We start from the raw sequence: 20639 nt of genomic DNA, 5'->3' as shown, positions 1-20639 counted from the left end.
ATTGAACCAACAGTCATGGATGTCTTTTCTGGTACCGTTAGTAATGTAGCTCATAATTCTCATGATCATACTGTTTGTGGCCTTGTTTTGCACTTTCTCAATTAGATTTGTTTGGATTTATTAGTTTGCCTCAGAGCCTGCATGTATTTGGACGTTATCCAAGTCATCCTTTTTAACTTCTTTTGGGAAAATCTGTTTACTTCCATCCCCTAACTTAACCAGATGTCATTACAAAGAACCAATCTGACATATGCTTAAAAATAAGCAATAAAAAAAATCATTGATTAAAGTGGCCACATCAGATTCTATATAATTCACTTATGTTTCTTATACTGTTAGAATCAGAATTGGCTTTATTTGCTATGATGTGCACACACACATGAATCTGCTGTCAATATACTAGCACAGGAACAGACATGCATCTAAGAACAAGGACAACAAATACTGAGCTAAGAGCTGAGATAAAGAGTGATCGGGACTGTAATCTAATGCAGTAGGTGAAAAAGAAAGATGTATATCATGATCATGTGGGAATATCGCACTCAGTATCTTCAAGTTCGTCTTTTATTCCAAGCTCACTTTGCTGCGTTTGTTTCTTTTGCAGGACTCAGCTGAGGATTCAGGGTTTCCTCAGCTCGGCCATGGCTGAAATCCAGCAGATCTTACCCAGACCAGCACACATATGCTGCTAATCAGAACCCACAAGATACACACTATCACCCCAAAGAACATGAACCATAACTGCAAACATACTCTGCACTTGATGACAGCTACCTGCGACTTTACAAGTATGGATTTCCAGGTCCAGACAGGGAGCACCTCTGATGCACAGCAGCCAGCTGTTGTGTCAGCCTTTCCGTCCCCTGAGCACTGGTCGTCAACGTCTTTTCAAAGTCCAACCAGTCATGAAGTATTGAGTATATCATCTCTGGTCCCTCCTACGATCCTCACACTCATGCCTCACTGTAAACCTCCAGCCAATGGAAACACGCACCCAGAGCCTCGAGCTTTTTCTGAAGTAACATCAGAGCCTGAACTTTCATCTTCTCCCTCTGGGTCTTCAGAGGCCAAAGATCAAAAAAACCTGACTTCACCACTTCCTTGTAGTGGTAATCTCCAGGAAGCTCAGCAGAGGAAACCATCCGTTGGAGGCCCACTGGAGGAGGGATCAGTGGCTCTCATGTTACCCAAAGATCCCCCTGAAGAAGTGCCAGGTATGGCAATACTTCATTATTTCATTTTGGAGGTTTGATGAGGCCATGACATGGGCACATCTTTGTCCATGCTGCTGCTGAAAGTTAGATGAGAACTTTGATATCACTCTCATATCTGTTCAATATGAAGTAAAGCAGTGGGTTAGCTTAGTTTAGCTTATCTTAGCTTAGCATAAAGACTGGAAACTGGGTGAAACAGCTGGCCTTGGTCCATTTGAAGGTAACAGCATCTGCCTACCAGCACCTCTAAAGATCACTAATTATAATGTCATATCTCATTTGTGTAATCCTGACTAAAGTTCTGGAGACACATAAGTGGTATTGATAAGCTCTAGCTATCAAAGTGTTGGAATAAATGTAGTGTATATCCCAAAATGTTGAACTATTAGGATCAGGATTTCTAACAGGGATTGCCGAAGCCATGACAAACATGTATAATATGTTCTGACAGAGAGAAACATCCTGCATTAACACAACATTGTTTCATGGGTTCTCATTCAGAAGGATGTTTATTAAGTGAACCTCACTGCTGGATCGAGACAGAGGAAGTGAAGTGGAATTAGTGCCCGAATCTGTCAGGTCTGATTGGGACTGATCGAGTGCAGTCTGACAATTAACGCTGTAATTCCTTCTCTAAAATGACTTATTGACTGTGTGCTTTAATGAAATGCTGTGTGAAGTTTCAGGTATCATTAGTGAATACGTTTTTCCACTTGACGTGAAGATGCTTTAAACTTAAGGTCATGCCAGCGGCAAAGCTTGAAGGAAAGCAGCATTGATCTGTCAGTCCATCACTTTGGTTCAGACTGAAATTTCTCAACAAATACATCATGGATTGAGCTTAAATACTGCACAGACCTTCCTGGTCCACAGAAGATAAAGCCTGCTGACTTTGGTGGTCCCCTGACTTTTCCTTTAGTGCCACCATCAGTTTACAGTTGGGACTTTGGCTGAAATGTCTCAATATGTGTTGGATGGATTGCCATGAAATTTGAGTACTGACGTTCATGAATTGTAATAAATCATGATCTTCATCTATCGCCATCATCAGATCAACATTTTGCAAAGCTAACGACATTCCCATCATCCTCAGCTGTTGTTCCTTTTTACTGCTAATTAGCAAATCTTTGCATGCTGCTAGCATCGCTGTAGACTCTTTGTCTTATCACTGTTGCCCTTAAATCAAAATAATAATCTCCTGCTGCATCTCTAATACTCAGTTAGCTGCTAAATTCTTCAGCCATGCATCAGCATTGCACCACTGAAAATCTGATCTGTGAGTACTGATAATTAATCCCTGTGGACAGATTATTCAGTGTGTATCTTGAAACAAAAATACATAGCCAACAGCCTATGTATTAAAAAAAAAATCTAAACGCAAAAGAAGTGAGGCGATGATGTTTCTGAGGGAATAAGCACATTCCCAGGTTCTTCATCTGCACACAGGTCTGCACATTCTGCTCCTCCAGCTGTTCTTGTCCTTTCAAGTGATAGAGCTTTTTATCCTTTATAGTCACATAGAACACAGTGATTATCTGCCTTGCCAGTTCTTTAAAGGTGCTTCTGCTTCATCTCCTTTCAAGATCCTGTTGATATAGTGTCCTATATATAAGCTTCATTTCACACACTAGGTCTCTTGACAGTGTTTTCCTAAAAGATAGATCATCGCTGCCACCCCCATAGGATTGTTTCCACTCTGTGCAGTTCCATAACTTCTGGAAATGGGTGTGATTTCTTAATGCTTGCTATTTTTCAGCCTCTCCTCAGGAAGCAACCTTAATCCATTTGCTTCCACAAAATAGCAGAGGCTGCAGGTGTTCCTGACACCGACATCCCTTCTATCCAAAGCCTCATACAGAGTGGTTTCTTATCAGCTCTTAGCCCAGATAGATGCAGCAACATTTCTCAGAGTTTCTCAGAGCAGCAATAACACCATAATGTGGGACGGTGCTGCTGTGAAGTCAATTTTATTGCCATGTCACCTCAACGTGGCCTTTGACACTATTACCCATGATATTTTACATAGCTCATTGCAAATGCATTCTCATACCACCCGAGATTGGATTGCATCAAGTCAAGCAAATAGAAAATACTGATTATTGACCAGTGAAAGTGTTTCATTATCCCCACAGGTCTATTCTCAGACCTTTGATATTCATTAACTCCCTCATGTGTATCTTTTATCATTTTAATTGTGCAGTTTACCAACACCTTGTCAGTCATGTGGACAGTTTTATCTATGATCCCTGCCTCTCCAGTCTGGACATGAATGCTGGATTCTGGTGTCGCAGCCCTGCACTTTGTACACCTTCCATCCAACCCCGACCACCGTCCTGCAACTCCAGCGTGTTACATGAAATGCAGTGTTTCGTTCCGTCAAACAAACATTGACTCTGAACATAATCCAGGCAGCAATTACATTTATCAACACAACATAATTATGAATGCAAATTATGTGTATGTAAATGTAATTTCTGGGAGACAGGGTTGATCTCATGATAACTGATGATGCAGACAGATTAGATGTCGGTCAGGTTGTGAGTAAATGGCACAACATTTTCTTGCAGTTCCCTTTGGCCCATAACATAAAGCAGCTCTTTTTTCCTTCAAGCTAACAAACTCTAAATTCAATCTGTTTATCTCCTCGTGGTTTGGAAAGAATTATAAACAATCAAATCCTTTCATTTCATTGTCTCTCATTTGTTTTAGTCAGCCCACTGTGTCTCAGCTTCAGGCACGTCGTGGAGGATAAACCCAGCTTAGCAACTTATCTTCCATTTTCATTTAATGAATAGCCTTCGTCAGTCTTTTTTAGCCTGGCACATATTCGCAGTATACAGTTTGTCAGAGCACATATGATCAAACTGATAGAAGCTATTCAAGGAAAAGACCTATTAGGAAAGAGGCATAAATTACCAGCAGAGTTCATGAAAAACTCACTTTAGCCTTTAGCACCACACCACCGTCAGCCCCCCTGCTGCAGCTGCAGAATGCTGCCGTGAGGCTTTTATCAAAAACTAGTGAGAAGTTCCATGTTACACCACCTGAGATGGTGTCAGTCAAGCATAAAATTGATTTCAACTTGTTTTTTACCTACTAGGCATTGCATGCAGCTCATGCTTTACCTCATATCATGAATGTGTTGTGTCCTGTGTAAGCTTTTAACAGAGTCGGCTCAAAGACCCCAGGGCAGCTTCCCTCTTCACGCGAGACTGAGCAGCTTATCCTCTTGTTTTAAGAAATGTCCTCCAACGTACCTTTTCTGTCAGGCACTCCTGTCCTCTGTGCTGTGTGTTATGAATGCATTTTGTGCTGTTTATTCATACAGCTGATGTTGTTTTATAGTGTTCTTGTATGTGCTGTACAAATAATGAAGCGTCTCTAATGTTTTCTATGACAATGTGAAAACAATGTAAAAAAAACATACAAAGAATGATTACCTGAATCTGCAGCTCCCTTCGACTTTATGGGGCTTTATTGCTTCAGCTCATTGTGATGTTTTGCTTCACTCATATCGCTCTGATAGGCAGCTGTTTTCAGCTAAAAAGCTCTAAAAATTGACTGTAAACTACCTGCTCAGCCCCAACCACGAGGCTGATATGATTACGGATAAGCTGGTGAACCCTGTGGAGTAATTAGCGGCTAAAATGAGAGGGATTTGCATTTGCCAAGTGGTCTAAAAACCACTCCGAATGAATGATGTTGCTCAATAACGACTGGATGTACAAATACACAACTGTTCGCTAACAGGTTTGTCATGTCATCTTAGAAACGTGTGTTCACAACTTGCTTCTGCTGCTCCCACCTGGCTAAAAGTCACTGCAGGTTTAACACGACAGACATTGGATATTCTCATTCTGACGTGCGTTAATGCTACCAGGTTAACTCTGAAACACACAGCTTGTGATGCTACAGTGACTAATTTATATACAGTAATGTTAATTGGCTGGAGACTGTACAATACATTACTAATTACCACAGTAATCTTTACCAGCTACGACAGTTTAAACTGTACAACCTGATTTAGTGACTCACTAGTTTGAAGCTGCCGAGTTAAGAATTAAAAAAGATGATAAAGTTAGCTCATGTTGAAGCTCTGGGCCTTCTATATTGCTTAAAGATGAATTAATTTGCTTCTTTGTAGATTCAGAGCCTCAAGCCTGTTCATCTCGTGATCTGCTGCTGATCGTGAGCCTCCCTATCATCATCAAACTGGTCATCACCTCTGCTCTCTTAGGTAACCTGTTGTACTTGTACGTCTTCAGATGTACTGACCCATTTAACGATGTGCTGTAAGTTCTATAAATACAGTAAATTAGGTATAAACCAGGTAAAAACAGTAATTGTTGACCTCATCATGGTCAGCGCTTCTATTGCAACTTCAAACTTCAAAAGCATGTTTTATAGATCATATGTGAAAGAATATATATGTACAGTACTGCACAGATGTCACAATGTTGTATTGAACTAATTAAAATACCCCACATGAGTATAATAATCTGAGCATTAATGCCAAAGACAATGGGACACTGGGGGTTTCCTGTGATTAGTAATGTAATGAGAATCAAATTCCAGTGGAATAAGGAGAAAATCTAACTTAATGGGTTTTACACGTTTAATATGCCTGTTGATATGTCCTCTCTGAATCTCCCTCCTGTATTTTGAATACTGAGTCAAAAGGGCAACTAGAGGGTATTTTACAATCTGTGGAGGGTTAAAATAATTTGCTGAGGTACAGATTTGAACAGCGGTACCACATCTGTGTCAACAGTTGTAAATGTGGACAGAAATAATGGGAGTTTTCACCATTTTCAGCTGTGAGGACTCTGTGAATTATTCATTTTTTTCCTCTTTGGGTTTACTTAGCGTGTCATCTCACGGCTTCTCTCCTCTCTTGAAATTAGTCAAGTTCCTGGCCTTCCCCTCAGAGTTAGGTGAATCACCTCCTCTCTGTGGTGTGAAGGGGAACTGCAGTGGCCCAACTCAGCTGCCTTTTCTGCCCAAGAATCCAGCGAACCAGACCGGGAACGTCACAGCAGGTAAAAAAAACATGAGAAGTGCACTGATTAAGGGTTTATGGGATTGTGATGTTAAAGTTATTCTAATAATATCTATAATTATTACATATCCATCAACGGTCTGGCAGTTATAACTGTAAGCTAGTCATTCACTGTTATTAAACTGATAATATAATCTTTCTGCAATGAAGGTTATTCTTAGAAGCTACTGCATGTCTTCTAGCTCCTGTCTTTGTCTCCTTGCATTTAGCATACAGCTCTTCTTATTCATCTTCTCGCACCCAGACTGTCCAGGTCTGGTCAGTGATGGCCGGCGTATTGTTGGGGGGACGCTGGCGGCCCAGGACAAGTGGGGTTGGCAGGTCAGCATGCACTGGAGAGGGAAACACGTCTGTGGAGGTGCCATCATCTCCCCTCGCTGGGTCATCACTGCAGCTCACTGCTTTGTTGAGTAAGAGGTGGACATGGGGAGTGAAATAAGAAAGATGGGTCATCAGTGAAGGGAGAAAATCTCAGTTAGAAGCAGTCAGGTAGTGCTACATCATGTCTGCATATCCACAGTCCTCCACAGGGAGGGCTGTAATCAAGACCAAATTAGTCAAGTCCAAGTTAATTCTATGTTTTGATCAAATCAGGTTCAAGTCAAGAGCTGGCTCAAGAGAAATTTAAGGCAATTTAACATTCCCATCAGTGCATTTTGCACACTTTGCATCCAGAAGCGCAGAGCTTCTTGAACATCACAGATGTAGATCTGTCTGCTGGGCCTCTTGAAAATTTAATTTGGGATTTTGAGCAATCAATGCGCAGCCATTTTGAGCACTACTCCAAACTGTAAGCAGCTCATTAAATTGTTTGTAGCGCTGAAGCAAAAATAAATAATTGACCAGAACTGAGTTATGTAAGGTTATACAAAGTAATTACTTCATATTATTGTAATGTCATTGTAATATTATAGAATAACACATTTACAGATTATCAGTGTCATTTTGTCCCTGCTAAGAACTCACACAACTGTTAATAGATTACTTCAACTCTCATCCGACAATCTGTAGCATACATATCAAGACCAGAGTAAAACAGCATCAGCACAGTCGATGCTGTCTGACAGTAAGCTAAAGGCAGGCATTGATCGGTCTGTGTCTCGCTGCTGCTTCTGCAGGTACAACATGCTTGAGGCTGCTGACTGGATGGTGGTGGTGGACACAGTCAGCATCGCAGACAGCTCTCTGGGGAAACGTTACAGGGCCCTGCAGGTCCTCTACCACCCTCGCTTCAACAGGTACAACAACGACTATGACGTGGGCCTGCTGCGCACCGTCACTGACATGGACATGAAAGGTAAGAGGAGGTGGCTCCATCTGGGAAAAAACACATCGTGTAGTGTGTTACACTACGTAAAAACTGACGGCTAATTGTACTTTTCATGTAGTCCAGCCATACTGGAGCAGTACGACTGGCTGGTAGCTCGTAGTACTTATCAGTCTGTTAAATGTTTATCTACTAAAGTAATGTTAAATAAAACACTGATAAGCCTATCTTGGAAATAATGACCTATTCATGGCACTCATTGAATCCAGATGTGTCTTAGCGTGGCTACTGCTCAGATACCTGCAGCAAATGACAAGTAAGCATTCACTTTGCTCTTTGTTTTCACCGTCTGTTGGTATTCACTTTTTTTTCCTGCCATGAATTAGGTAGAGCATGAAAATGTGAACTTCCTGATCCCAGTGTGAGCTGGAGTTGAAGGAGGTTTGGGTGGTGCTTGTCTCATGTCCTCCAGTTCAGTGTATTACAGAAGGTCATGGATTACTTTGAAATACAACTTCATCAAAATAATATTAATAATAATAATATTTTCATAACCAAGCAGCGACTTCCAGGGCTGAAAAATGAAGCCACAAAGTGCACTTCCTCAAATGGCCACTCGAGGCAGGATCCAAAAGTCAGTCAGTCCCCATAGACACCCATGTTAAAATGGTAAACAGAAATAAACATGTTTACAGCCTGGTACAAACACACAGCTAATTTCTCTGTTCATGACAACTGAATTTTTATGTAACTTGCTCATTTAAATGACATTCAGGCTTACAGTTACACATAATCATGGGCATGGCTGCTTTGAGCGATAGCTAACTGCAAGGTTTCAGCAACCAGACTTGATTCAGCCGGCTCAGCTCCACCTCTTCACACATTTTTGGATTAGCTGGGGGTTTGGTGGAGTGCGGCACTGCCAAGATGGCAACAGCATTTCATAAGTATATAGAGGAACTTGGCTGGGAAAAAAACTGTGACAATGTGTTGTTTCATAATACCCTGATAACCTTTATATCTTTATTGCTTCACATGTAAGATTAAATTACAGCCTGATTACTGTGTGCTGTTGAAGGTGGGGTGCGACCGGTCTGTTTACCCAGTCCGAGTGAATCCTTCCCTCCTGGAGCTTCCTGCTGGATCACAGGCTGGGGATATATTGAGGAAGGAGGTGTGTCAAACCCTCTGATTGTACTTTTTACACCTGACACCACCACCTTTGGTCCCAGCTCTTCCATCTTCTTGGTCCTTTTTGATGTAATAATTTACTCAAACTTTCAACCTTTGAACCTTCAAGTTGTTGTCATTGCTTTTACCCATGAAACTAGAAACTATAACTATATAACATGCAAAGATTAGGAGCAACAGTCAACTGAAATTTTATTCAGCAAAGGGAACCAAAACAAAAGGCACACTTTTTGAATTTGAAAAGACAGATTTCACAGTTTCTTTCTTGCATGAGACAAGTTCTGATACAAAAATACTTGAAGAAACAGAATTTAAATGATGACACACAGTGAAAATCAGACTTCATTCTTGTAATTTGCTCCTTTGGGGCCCACTGGCAGCTACAAGGCCTGAAGCAGCTTCTTAGCTTGTGAATCTCTGTTAGGCTCGTCGGCTGCAGCCTGTCAGGGTGATCTTAGACAAATTAAGAGGAATTTTCTTGACCTCCCTTTGATTCATACACTTACATCACACTTATTTTTTCACTCCATTCCTTTTCTCTACCAGGCTTTGTGTCAAATGAGCTAAGGCAGGCACAGGTCAAGGTAATAGCTCAATCCATCTGCGCCCACTCCAGCGTCTACGGCATGTACCTAACTCCTCGAATGATTTGTGCTGGCAGCATGGACGGAGGAGTGGACTCCTGCCAGGTATACAGCCAGTGACACAACATGTGCACATAAACCCGCCTGATACAGAATAATTTTTAACCATATAACAGATAACCTCGGTCAAGCTTGCATTACTTTCACCTCAGTCACCAAAAAAGTGTGCAAACATTGTTAAACACTTAATTTTTGCTGAATGATTTGGTCCTGTCTTAAGGGAGACAGCGGTGGACCCCTGGTGTGTGAGACAGCCGGTGGGGACTGGAGGCTGGCGGGGGTGGTGAGCTGGGGAGAGGGCTGCGGACGGCGCAATAAGCCAGGCGTCTACAGCAGAGTAACACAGATGATCCGCTGGGTTGACAGATACATAGAGGTACTGAATGAAGTGATGCCCGTGTCCGTCTGTCCTGTGTGAATGTGTCATGCTCACAGCCAGTCGAGCTTTTTTTAGGGGTTTTATAGTTCAGTTATAGCTCAGTCAAACACACTCGACTGTTGATGTGCTCTTGTCAAACTTAAAATGGAAATGATATCAGACTGGGAAACTGATGACTTACAAGCTGTGCCCAGTGAGTGCCCATGTTTTGAACCATGAACTCTGGAGGGAGAGCAATTTGAGGGTTTATCATGTGTACTCCTATAAAGCGGGTTAGAAAGATCAAACTGTGCCACCTTGTAACTCTTGGGACTGTCATATAATTGTCTTTAAAAAACTGAGACAGCACCATCTTGTATGTGCTCATCCTTCCCCGTATCTTCAAACCAGATTATGTAAACCGCAGTGTTTACACATTTCAGCTGCTACAAATCAAGAAATAATAGAGCCAGCAAGTACACTTGGTTCAGGAGAGCATGTTGGATGAGGACATGTCTTATACATACAGAGGGCCTGCTGTAACTTTTTACACATCCATTACACAGAAAACATCTTAACCATGTAATACATTTACATTTGATTCACTTCCTTCGTGGAAATATATAACTATCCTTAACATAAATGCTGGCTGACTTCTATTTCTGGCACAGGACAAACCAGAGGAAGTGGAGGTGACCACGACCGCCATGACCGACACCTCAATAAAACCCAACAATGAACAATAAAGAAGCAAACCTGTATTTGCTTGTTTGTGTTGTTTGTTATGAAATGAACAAAATAATTTAAATATTAGGGTAATAGGCTAAGAAAGTGGCCCACTCAGTATATACATTTGTCATAATTCTTGGAAAAATAATTGAACCCCATCAGCTCATCACGGTTTAAGTGAGGCTTGCACATGAACCAACTGGTCTATCTCACTGTCAGTCAACACATCAACACTCCTGGTCCTTATGAACAAAATTAACTACACACTTGATTTTCATGGTGTGTTGTTACACCAATACAAGCAACATTTGAGCATCCTTTTTTGGTTATTTCCCATTTTCCTTTATGAGAAATGAGGCAGTGCAGAGTTTATGCACCTCTCATTCACTGATGCCACCATATTTGACACCTTCACAATCCTGATAAAATGCACTTTCTAGCAATTACTGCAAGGAAATCCTAAATTCTACACATATATAATTCATTAGAAATCTCAACTGTGACTATTCACTTCAATTGAATAAGTATTTTCAAATAGTCGTGGTTATTCTGAAAAAGAAACTGTGCAGTACATCCGTATTCAAAGCAAATAGGAGACTTTGAGAGGCACATAACTGGAAGCATGGAAAAAGCAAATGTCTGGACTTTTGGACTGGAAGGGTTACGGTATTATTTCCATGTGTTAATGACAAAACTAACAAAAACCAAACCAGCCTGTTCATGGTTATACCTTGCAGCTACCAACTACTAATAATCTGGATTAAATCTGTCTTGGTTTTAGTGTTATCCTCAAACAATATGTGGTTTTATGCACTGTCTTTATTTTAATTCTCATCCTTACAATCATTATGTTTTGGGCATTATTCTCCATCTTATTTCACGTAATCTCTTTTCATGTCCATCCTGTCTTTTTATGTAAAGCGCTCACTTGGTGCATGTGATTTCTTTCTTATGAAGCACTTTGAGCTGCAGCTCCTGCATGAAAGGTGCTCTATAAATAAAGTTTATTATTATACTTAATAATAATAAATATCAAGACTGCCTGATAGAGTTCATGTCAGCCTGTGCTCAATGGTCACGTAGCCCACCTGTGTAGGTGTGTGCGTCACGTGGTCATGCTCATGCACTGCAACTCACCCTGGTGATTCGGTAACTGATGTGAGCCGGTGCAGACCGGGGTGGAGGCTGACCTGCATATCTGCAGCGGACTAACCCACTTTCTGCTGCTCGGAACAGTGGTTATGGCACCTTTTACAGCTTTTAAAGTGAATGACAGTGACACCGCTGTCGGTTCAGGGTTCATTCAAGGTGAGGGTTTAGCTGTCAAACGTCTCTAAGCTGTGAGACGTCTTGCGAGGAATTTGACTTTATCTTCCGTAACCTCAAGCAAAACGTCGCCGCCGCAGCCGATCGGGCGCCGAAGTAACGAACTTCCGCACGTTCACGAGACATTTTTACTAAAAAAAAAAATTATCTGGCAGTGCAGTCAGGAAGTTATCGACGAACAACAATGTGCTCTGTAATCAGCGGACTGAGACCAGCTCAACGGGCTCTGGCTGTCACGCTTCGCCTCAGAGCGAGCACCGAGGGCTCGCGGTACGCGGCAGCCGAGAGCAGGCGCTTCTGTCCCGGTGGAAGTGCCGGCACTGATCCGCTACGAGCTACCAGCCGGTCGTACTGCTCCAGGATGGCTGGACTGCTCTTCAGGCAGGTGGGTTCATATTAATATGCTGTTTCGCTTCAGTTTAGGATGTTTTTTTAGGTCTAACACGTGAGGAAAAGCAGGAGCGTTTGTAAATATTTTGCTTTTAGCTAACGGTAGCAGGAAGTGAGCTAGGCGCAGTTAGCCGTTAGCTAACTTAGCTCACCGTTACGTTTCATTCAAAAGCGTCATTTCTTTAAAATGAGTTAAACTAAGTTATCTGATTTTGTATTGAAGTAGCGACATCTTCAGCCAGACTGACCCCTAACCTTGCTCACGCATGTGTTAACTGTATGTACTGTAACGTGCTGTAATGTTAATAACGGTATGTGCCTCATACAGAGTCAGAGTACAGCAGAGGAGAGACATTTTTTTGAACTAGCAGCTCATTTTTGAGCTTTGACAGCAGCTGGTCAAACCAGTCTCAACTCAAGGCTTTCGTGGTCGCTCTTATGGAACATTCTGGATATTTAGATTTCCATTCCCATGTCTGTGAGAACTGTGTGAAATGTCAACAAGCCAGTAAAATGACCTTGGCTTTAGATCATGTTGTGAGCAGGATGTTTGTTTTAAATAAGCTTCCTCTTAAGTATTAAACACATACCCTTTGGTTATAAACACACATACAAATATGTGTTTAGGACTGCAAACTTTTCAAATACTTCAAAGACATATATTTCTGCTCCACGTCATCCTGTTTTTTTTGTAATCTCTTTCTCTCTTTATCTCACACATGTATGTCCAAACACACCCCATGTGTGGAGGACGGGGGGACAATGTGTGTGCATCATTACCAGCCGTCCCCGCCCTTTGTTATTTATTTCCGAATGACTCCTTGCCCTCGTCCTTTTTTTCCGTTCAGCTCTTTGAGTCGGAGAGCAGCACCTACACCTACCTGCTGGCAGACACGGAGACCAGGGACGCGATCCTCATCGATCCTGTACTGGAGACCATTGACAGGGACCTGAAGCTCGTAAATGAACTGGGCCTCAATCTGAAAGTGGCAGGTATCTCACTTCCTGTGGTTGGGAACGTTTAAATAACAGTGTCCCATCTTTGCCGTCGCCCAATACAAACTTCTCATTTGTTTATTTGCGTACAATGTCCACTGCACTGGCTCAAGGATAATTTGGCCCGCATACTGAATCAGTTTGCTTTGGGGGAAAATCTCAGATTTTGTTGCTAATTCTGTTAAGTAAGGGGTAATTATATCCCTGGAATAAAGTCACATCTGTAATCTGCTTCCAAGACTAGGAACCCAGTTAGACCAGGCTCACAGACCACTGTACACTGTAGATTGTTGTTCGTGTCAAAAGACCCATAGGGCTCGGCAATATGGCTGAAATCAATATCACATTACTAAGAATATTTTTCCAATGTTGCTACATGTAGCAAAATGTGGAAAAAGAGTACATATAAAATAATGAAACTGATGTTGAAAACAGCTTTTATACATGTTAATATTGAATTCCTGCAGTGAACCATACTATTTTTCTTTTCTGATAGTTAACACTCACTGCCATGCGGACCACATCACAAGCACCGGACTGATGAAGAAACGATTGGTTGGGCTGAAGAGTGCCATCTCCAAATTCAGCGGCGCCTCGGCAGATATCTTCCTGTCAGAGGGAGACAAGATCACCTTCGGAAAGCATGTAAGAAAAACCATTATGTATTTAAGTGCACATGCAATCAATCCACACGACCCTCGTTTTAGAGAGACTGACTAGTTTAGATGTATCAGTGACTACATTTACAATGACAATATTCTGAATTTTGATACGGATCATGTGAACAGCGTGCTCTGGTTGGATGTTCCAAATTAGGCCTTACTCAGAATGGAGCATGTTCAGATTAAGACATGTGGGATATGCTGATATTACTCAGGTTTTAGGGGCATTTTTTGGACCTGCATACGGCACATTCAGAACAGCGTTGAATGCTATGTTAAAATTTTCCAAACAGCCCAACAGCCAGCGATTGCAGATATATTTATGAAGGGGTATGTGCGGTTTATGGTCAACAGGTTTTTGGACATGCACAAATGACTCTATTTCAGCTTGGTAACGTACTGTATATGGACACACCCGTGCATACTTCTGATCTGTATCATCTGTTGTTCTCGAAAGAGCTGAAACTTCTTAGTTGAAATTGCATGATGATCTAATTTTTTTACATACTTTGAGTTGACCTTTGCCTCCTCTGTGCTCTAGTATCTGACAGTGAGAGAGACACCGGGACACACTGATGGCTGTGTGTCGCTGGTGTCTGGGGATCAGAGCATGGTTTTCACTGGGGACGCTCTGCTCATCAGAGGCTGTGGGAGGACCGACTTTCAGCAGGGTAGACACACTTTAACTTTGCCCTAATAATCTCATATCAAACAGCTTGTTTATTCAATAACACTGCCCAAAAGACAAACCATTTATTTTTGTAGTTCTGCCAGAGGACCACAAGGGGACAGTATTGCACCTATTTTCCTGTGGAGTCATCCAATCTTTGCAATATGTTGTCTCTCTCTAGGCTGTCCGAAGAGTCTCTATGAGTCAGTCCATCAGAAGATCTTTACCCTGCCTGACCATTGCCTCATCTACCCAGCACATGACTACTTAGGTTGGCTGAAAACCCACACATCTGAATGCTTACGTCATATCTTATTGTTATGTACAGATTTTAAGCTCAGGCATAATATTAAGCTGTTGCCACCTGATTCGATGCACATGTTCTTACAAGCATGTTTCTACAATTTAAATGCGAACAGGTCAAGCTTTTCAGATATGCCTCTTGTCATGATACTTCACCTTTTCTAGTTTTCTTTTGTTGCTAATTTGATATTTAAATGTAATTTCGCTGCACTTACGAATATTGTATTTCTTTCGACTGATCTGTGAGGTTCAGCTTCTGGTAAACGTTAAGACCACAGTCACCACAGATGACATATCGGGCTGCGTGTGTCTTTGTGTATCAGGTCAGACGGTGTCTACTGTCGGTGAGGAGCGCAAGTTTAATCCACGCTTGACCAAGAACCTGGAGGAGTTTGTGAACATCATGAACAACCTGAATCTCCCCAAGCCTAAAAAAATAGGTATGAAAAACTAGTTTGTCTGTAGTCCAACTTCCACCTGTGCTCTGTTGGTCAACATAAGTCTGCTTACATTTTACATTCGCACACTTCTTCTTCTGTTGCAGATATTTCAGTGCCTGCTAACCTGGTTTGTGGCGTGCACCAAGTCTGATTGTCCTGCAAAAGGGAGGATTTTAATCAAATCAGCTACATTATAGCAAAGGGATTAAATTAACATTTATCATGTTTGTATCTCTGCAGGAGTAGCCAAAAACTGCTTCCCACAAAGTGCTTTATTATGTGTATTTATGTAAATGTAAAGATTTATATTTGAATGGCTCTTGTCATTTCCAGCTACTGACATGACTGTGATCATGCTTACAACAGAAATGTAATCAGTTCTATTTTATGATTAGAAGTGAGCGCTAAAGATCTGTAGGAAAACAACCACTACATGTATTTTGATTAAACTTAAACATCAGTATTCTTTACTCTTATTCTCTCAGCTGTTTTTTTTATGAATTGGAGAGTAAATTTACAAGAAGGAAAGCTCAGATAGGAATGTTCCATTCAAGGTTTGGTTTAGTATTCATGAATGCTTAACTGGGACAATTGAGTCCTTCCACATGGCCTTTCCAGTGATTCCGGACTGCTTTGGCCAAGGCCTCACACACACACACACACACTCTCTCACACTCACTCAGACACACACCCTCACGCTGCTGCCAGCCTCTGCCTTTTTGCATAGCAGGAAGATGAAACTACATGATTTGCATTTGGAATCTTTTCAGGCCAAGTTTCCATTGTCAGCATGTCGTCGCCATGTGTTTGTGCTCTCAGCTCTCATCTCTTCTTCTATATGATAATAGACAAGTGTCTTTTGAAATTTGTGTCATCATCTCGGTGAGGTATGAAGAAGAGCGTCCGTGCCAAGTATCAAGACAGTGACGTCCAGATGTTCTGTACGTGCTGCTCTCAGCCTGCGTTTAGCAGCTCATCAGCCAGTACGACGGGTTTGTTTAGGAGTGTCGACCTCTGACTCAGCCACGTGCCTCTGCCAGAGAAACCTGCACATGTGATAGTACGCTGAACGATAGCGTTGGATTGATTACGAGCTTTTACGGGTCCGAATCAAATCGCTGCAGTATTCCTCCTCAGATTTTCACTCTTGCCAGGATTTAAATTGTATTATATGCAGTTCAGTTTACTCGTCCTTTGGGAAGTGTTACTCAGCATGTGAAAGCAGTTGCTTAATTTAGACCATTACAGGAGAACTGAAATACCCCACAGCAACCTATTAAATGCATTTAAATGGATTAAGAGCTCTTGAACTTTCCATGAACTACCATGCGTAGTAAAGAAACAGAAATGCTTGAGAAATGATTATTTTAGAGGAACATTATCAGACGACTGTTTCATAATATACTTCAGGTGGTTTTGTTGTAGTTTTTAGGGAGGATCCACCATCATTGTGATGGGCTTGGATTATTTATTGCCAAACAGTGATGATCTGATACGTGGAATCACACTGACAATGACTTTATGAAGAGGATCAGGTGTCGGCCATGATGTGACCAATCAGCATGAAGCGCGGTTACTCTGTCAGTGCCATTGTGTTTCCTCAGTTATCATCCAGTCAGTGTTTAGAGCTGCGATCCCTGACCTCATGTCAGTTCATGAGTTTCACATTGTGGCGTATATAGATTTTACATTTTGGAAAAACATTACTTGGCATGTGCAGAAGCCATGAGTTGAGGTATTGGTGTCAGCTGGAGAATATTGTCTAATATTGTCCTGATACACAGTATATCACTGCTGTATTAACTCCAATCTCAAGTCCTTTCAGCTGCACTTGCTATCTGGGTTATGAATATCTTTGTTTTTGGGAGTGAAAGCCCTGCAGGGGTTTAAACTCCTCAAAAGATGCACAGCGACTTTGTGATAAAGAAAGTGTAGTCAGCACTTTCAACACCACCTACCAGCTGTCCCTGCCAGCACTCGAGACAAACGGCATTACGGGACCGCCTCTGCCTCACCTTGTGCCCCCCGCCGACAGACACCTGCATTGTTTCTAATTCAGAGCAGGAGGTGCGTGTGACCGCTGCCGCCATCAAGCTGAAGATATGTTGCCTTTGAGCCGTTTCCACGTAAAATGGTGCTATTCTCTTGATGCTGTTTCTCTGCTGGGAAGCGAAGGTGCCAGCTGTCCTTTCACCCAGTCTGTGTCACCCATCTGCCAGCCCTCTTTCACTCTCCCCCTCGGCCCACTTACACTGCGCCACCGTGAACCCACTGCCCATTCTCTCTCACGCCGGCCACATGTCACTGGAAAGAATCTATTACACTATCAGCTCATTCAGAAAGAGCTGTAAAGAGGCCGGTCAGGGCGATAAAGCCCTCAGAGTGAAGAGCAGGTTTTTCCCAACAGACCAGAAAGAAAAATCCTTCTATAGGGGCTTAAAGTGTATCTGTGGTGCTTAGTATTGAGTTCAGAGGGGTCTTATACTTGTTGAATATATATTTTGATCTCTGCAAGTTTTTTTTTGTATTCTTAAATCTCACAGTTTCACTCACATTTCCTCCAGGAATTCACATTACTGTGGTGCTCGATGCTAATTTTACAGTGACTGTGTAACACTAAGGGTATTTTAATCTCCACTGGGATCAATATAAGACTGCTGTACGGACTTAGACTATGTTTGTGTAACTCAATAGTAATGGTTCTTTAGGCACTTCATACGTGCACATGCTCAGTCATCCAGGTCACGGGATTTCTAATAGTAGTAAGTCACTCTGCCTTGCTGGTACTGGAATATCTAAGAGTATACTACTGATATTTATATTACCACACTAACATCCTGCAGGGATATGTGGTGAGTTGGTTGTACTCTGTAGTGGCAACACAGCACTTTATAATACTTTTATCTCTCTTGGTATCGTCATGATTTTTTAAGCATCTTAGTGACTTCGTAGTATTAAATGGTGCATGTTGTTCAGCTTTATGCAACGGTCAAGCTGCACAAGAAAACAGTCCTGCATTTCTTTGACCCGGCTGCCACAAACAGCTGGAGTCCGGGTCAGACCACTTGAGGTCAACAGGTTGACAGGGAGGCCAGCGGTGATGGGTACTGATGACGAAGAGTGCTTTCCAACAAAGAGGAGGAGGCCTGTTGAACCACAGACCAATGATGATGTTGTGGGGTAAATTCCGAATTTATTATTCCCACATTTATTTTTTTATATTTTATATTTAACTGTACATCACTGTTTCACATCTGTCTCATCTCTTGTTTTACAGGCCAGCTCGCGTTGACCTTCAGTGAGCCTCCTTCCTGTGAGATGCTCTTATCTTTTCACTCTTACGCACATAAATTAGAAAAGTCTGTCCCTGGAGGAAGGAGAAAGATAAGACTCCGGTTGATACGTCGTTATGAGTGCTTGTATTGTTTAAGCAGTCAAAATGAAAGGACCTCTTTTGTAACAGCTTTCACTTTTCTGTGACTGCTGGCAGGAGAATGAGAGACAGATAAATCCTTGAAGTTTGAGTGTAACTTTATTCTTTGGTCTTTTGTCTTATGAAGGCCTGAGCTCTGTATGTTCATGAAGAGCTGCAATAAAACTCTCTTTTGCTTTTTTCAGTTCACTTTATTACAGAAATTTCAACAACAGATGCCAAAAAATGCGGGCGCTCCCTCTGCCAAAGACGCTGGAGGTAGTACATCCATGACGGTGCAGGAGAGATGGATAAGAAGGCAAAACATTTGTCAAGTACGTCATGTTTTTGGGTGTTTCAAGGACAACAGAACTGCTTCCTGTTGCACCATGTGTGATGTGGCCTGACAATCCAGGTATAGGTGACTATCAAGTGTGCTGAATGCAGTTTAATCATAACCCTCCACTATGGGAATGATGTTTTAATGTTGTGGTGTTCACACGTGTTCCCTTCATTCACCTGTTTTTAGTGTTGAAATAAAATTTCAACAAAAATCCACAATTACATCATTACATTATGTGATCCAAAAAAAATTATAAAAATGAAAGTCTTTCCTGTTCTGGGTCTCAGGAGGGTGTAGTGAGCAGTGAATGAGAAGTGCTCTCTTCTCAGGACTGTGTGGGTGTGTACAGACGCTGTGTTCGATTGATATCTCTCTTAAATTCACTGCACCTGTTAAGGTCGGAGAAATTCCTGTTATCCAAAACTTGACAGGAACAGTTTGAACCGGTTGGGCGTGATTTTCATTTCAGTTAGGTGCACAAACATCAATGAACAGCTCTACCATGTGTGTACCAACAGCACAGTTAACAAAAGACACTAATAAACACATATTTCACATGGCTTCATGTGCCAGAGCAAATGTCCCATCAGCCAGAATAAATGCAAACACCTGCGGAGGTTGAGTGCAGAATTTGCAGGGTTTAAATTTCCCAATGCTATGTTACGTTTAACCCATGTGCTTTTGAAGTGTTACATTATAACATACTGCACAGTTTCTAAAAACACTGCTTTAACAATGCATTCCTATGGAATACTTAAAGTTACTGTCTGGCACAGGTGAGGTGCCTCAGGTGTTCAACGTGAGCCAGAACCTCTGTGTAGAGCTTAAACATATTTCTCATTGCAGAATTAAAGGGGAAAAAAGTCCTGAAAAACTGGCTCTTAACATTCACTTTGAGGTTGTTCCAAGAAAGAAACCATCATAACACCTTCAAAATGCCGTGATCACTGCCTCTGGTGCCCCCATGCTTGGAAAATGCCCTCAGATGCTCCTGTGGTGGCTCACAGTGCCATACAGGCTGCACTACATGCTAAAAAATTAGTTGACCTCTACATGCCTCAAATTAATGACCGTCAACTGGCGACCTGCAGGCCACATCTGGCTTGTCAAAGCTTCCCATCCATCCATCAAATCTTAATGAATGTCGAAAAAATGTGCACATCTGTCGTTACTAACCAGTAGAAGGGGTCCAGTCTGTCCTGAGAGTGACTGATTAGCTTGCCAACCCCTTTAGTAAGCTAAAAAAGTCCATAACTCATAGCTCACCTGTTCTACAGAATCTGATTATTCTCCAGCTCCATCCTCTCTACTCATGAACCCACCATCAAGCTGCTCAGCTCCTTGGCTGGTCATTCCCGACAGCCGACAGCAGCGGTACAATGTGAGTAGCAGTTACAGTTCAGTGTTACCTTTCAAAAGAGACAAAAAGTTAACACCTACTCCAAATGGTTCAACCACAGCTATCAGTTTACTTTGGGTAGACCTTGGAAGGGCATTTTAGGCTCATTTTTACTGGACTGGGAAGGGATTAAAATGCAATACATACGTCTTTTGAAGTACACAGTGGAATGACTGAATTGTACACCTCGCTGAGGAAGGAACTCTGCATGGATGTTGGACATGTAAAATGTGGCC

General features: G+C 41.9%; 2 protein-coding genes across 2 annotated transcripts; both read left to right on the top strand.

Annotated features, from left to right (window-relative positions):
- Positions 1 to 5499: 5499 nt before the first annotated feature.
- On the top strand, positions 5500 to 10479 carry LOC143324372 (transmembrane protease serine 6). The gene is made up of 8 exons (XM_076736761.1): positions 5500 to 5506; positions 6119 to 6253; positions 6518 to 6683; positions 7392 to 7570; positions 8619 to 8714; positions 9278 to 9420; positions 9596 to 9751; positions 10405 to 10479. The coding sequence occupies exons 1-8, from the start codon at positions 5500 to 5502 to the stop codon at positions 10477 to 10479; spliced, it is 957 nt and encodes a 318-aa protein (XP_076592876.1).
- Positions 10480 to 11613: 1134 nt separating this feature from the next.
- Positions 11614 to 15718, top strand: ethe1 (ETHE1 persulfide dioxygenase). The gene is made up of 7 exons (XM_076737305.1): positions 11614 to 12173; positions 13027 to 13171; positions 13671 to 13819; positions 14378 to 14507; positions 14688 to 14777; positions 15133 to 15249; positions 15354 to 15718. The coding sequence occupies exons 1-7, from the start codon at positions 11973 to 11975 to the stop codon at positions 15398 to 15400; spliced, it is 879 nt and encodes a 292-aa protein (XP_076593420.1). The 5' UTR covers positions 11614 to 11972; the 3' UTR covers positions 15401 to 15718.
- Positions 15719 to 20639: the final 4921 nt, after the last annotated feature.

The sequence above is a fragment of the Chaetodon auriga genome, chromosome 8, assembly GCF_051107435.1.
Source record: "Chaetodon auriga isolate fChaAug3 chromosome 8, fChaAug3.hap1, whole genome shotgun sequence".
In the NCBI taxonomy this organism is placed as follows: Eukaryota; Metazoa; Chordata; class Actinopteri; order Chaetodontiformes; family Chaetodontidae; genus Chaetodon; species Chaetodon auriga.
This window is presented reverse-complemented; position numbering and strand designations above follow the sequence as displayed.

Coding starts and splice junctions, on each gene's coding strand:
- LOC143324372 (XM_076736761.1), top strand. Junction 8,715..9,277: donor GGGATATATTGAGGAAGGAG/GTGTGTCAAACC, acceptor TTTCTCTACCAG/GCTTTGTGTCAAATGAGCTA. Junction 9,752..10,404: donor GGGTTGACAGATACATAGAG/GTACTGAATGAA, acceptor TTTCTGGCACAG/GACAAACCAGAGGAAGTGGA.
- ethe1 (XM_076737305.1), top strand. CDS start 11,973: ATGTGCTCTGTAATCAGCGGACTGAGACCAGCTCAACGGGCTCTGGCT. Junction 12,174..13,026: donor CTGGACTGCTCTTCAGGCAG/GTGGGTTCATAT, acceptor TTTTCCGTTCAG/CTCTTTGAGTCGGAGAGCAG. Junction 13,820..14,377: donor AGATCACCTTCGGAAAGCAT/GTAAGAAAAACC, acceptor TCTGTGCTCTAG/TATCTGACAGTGAGAGAGAC.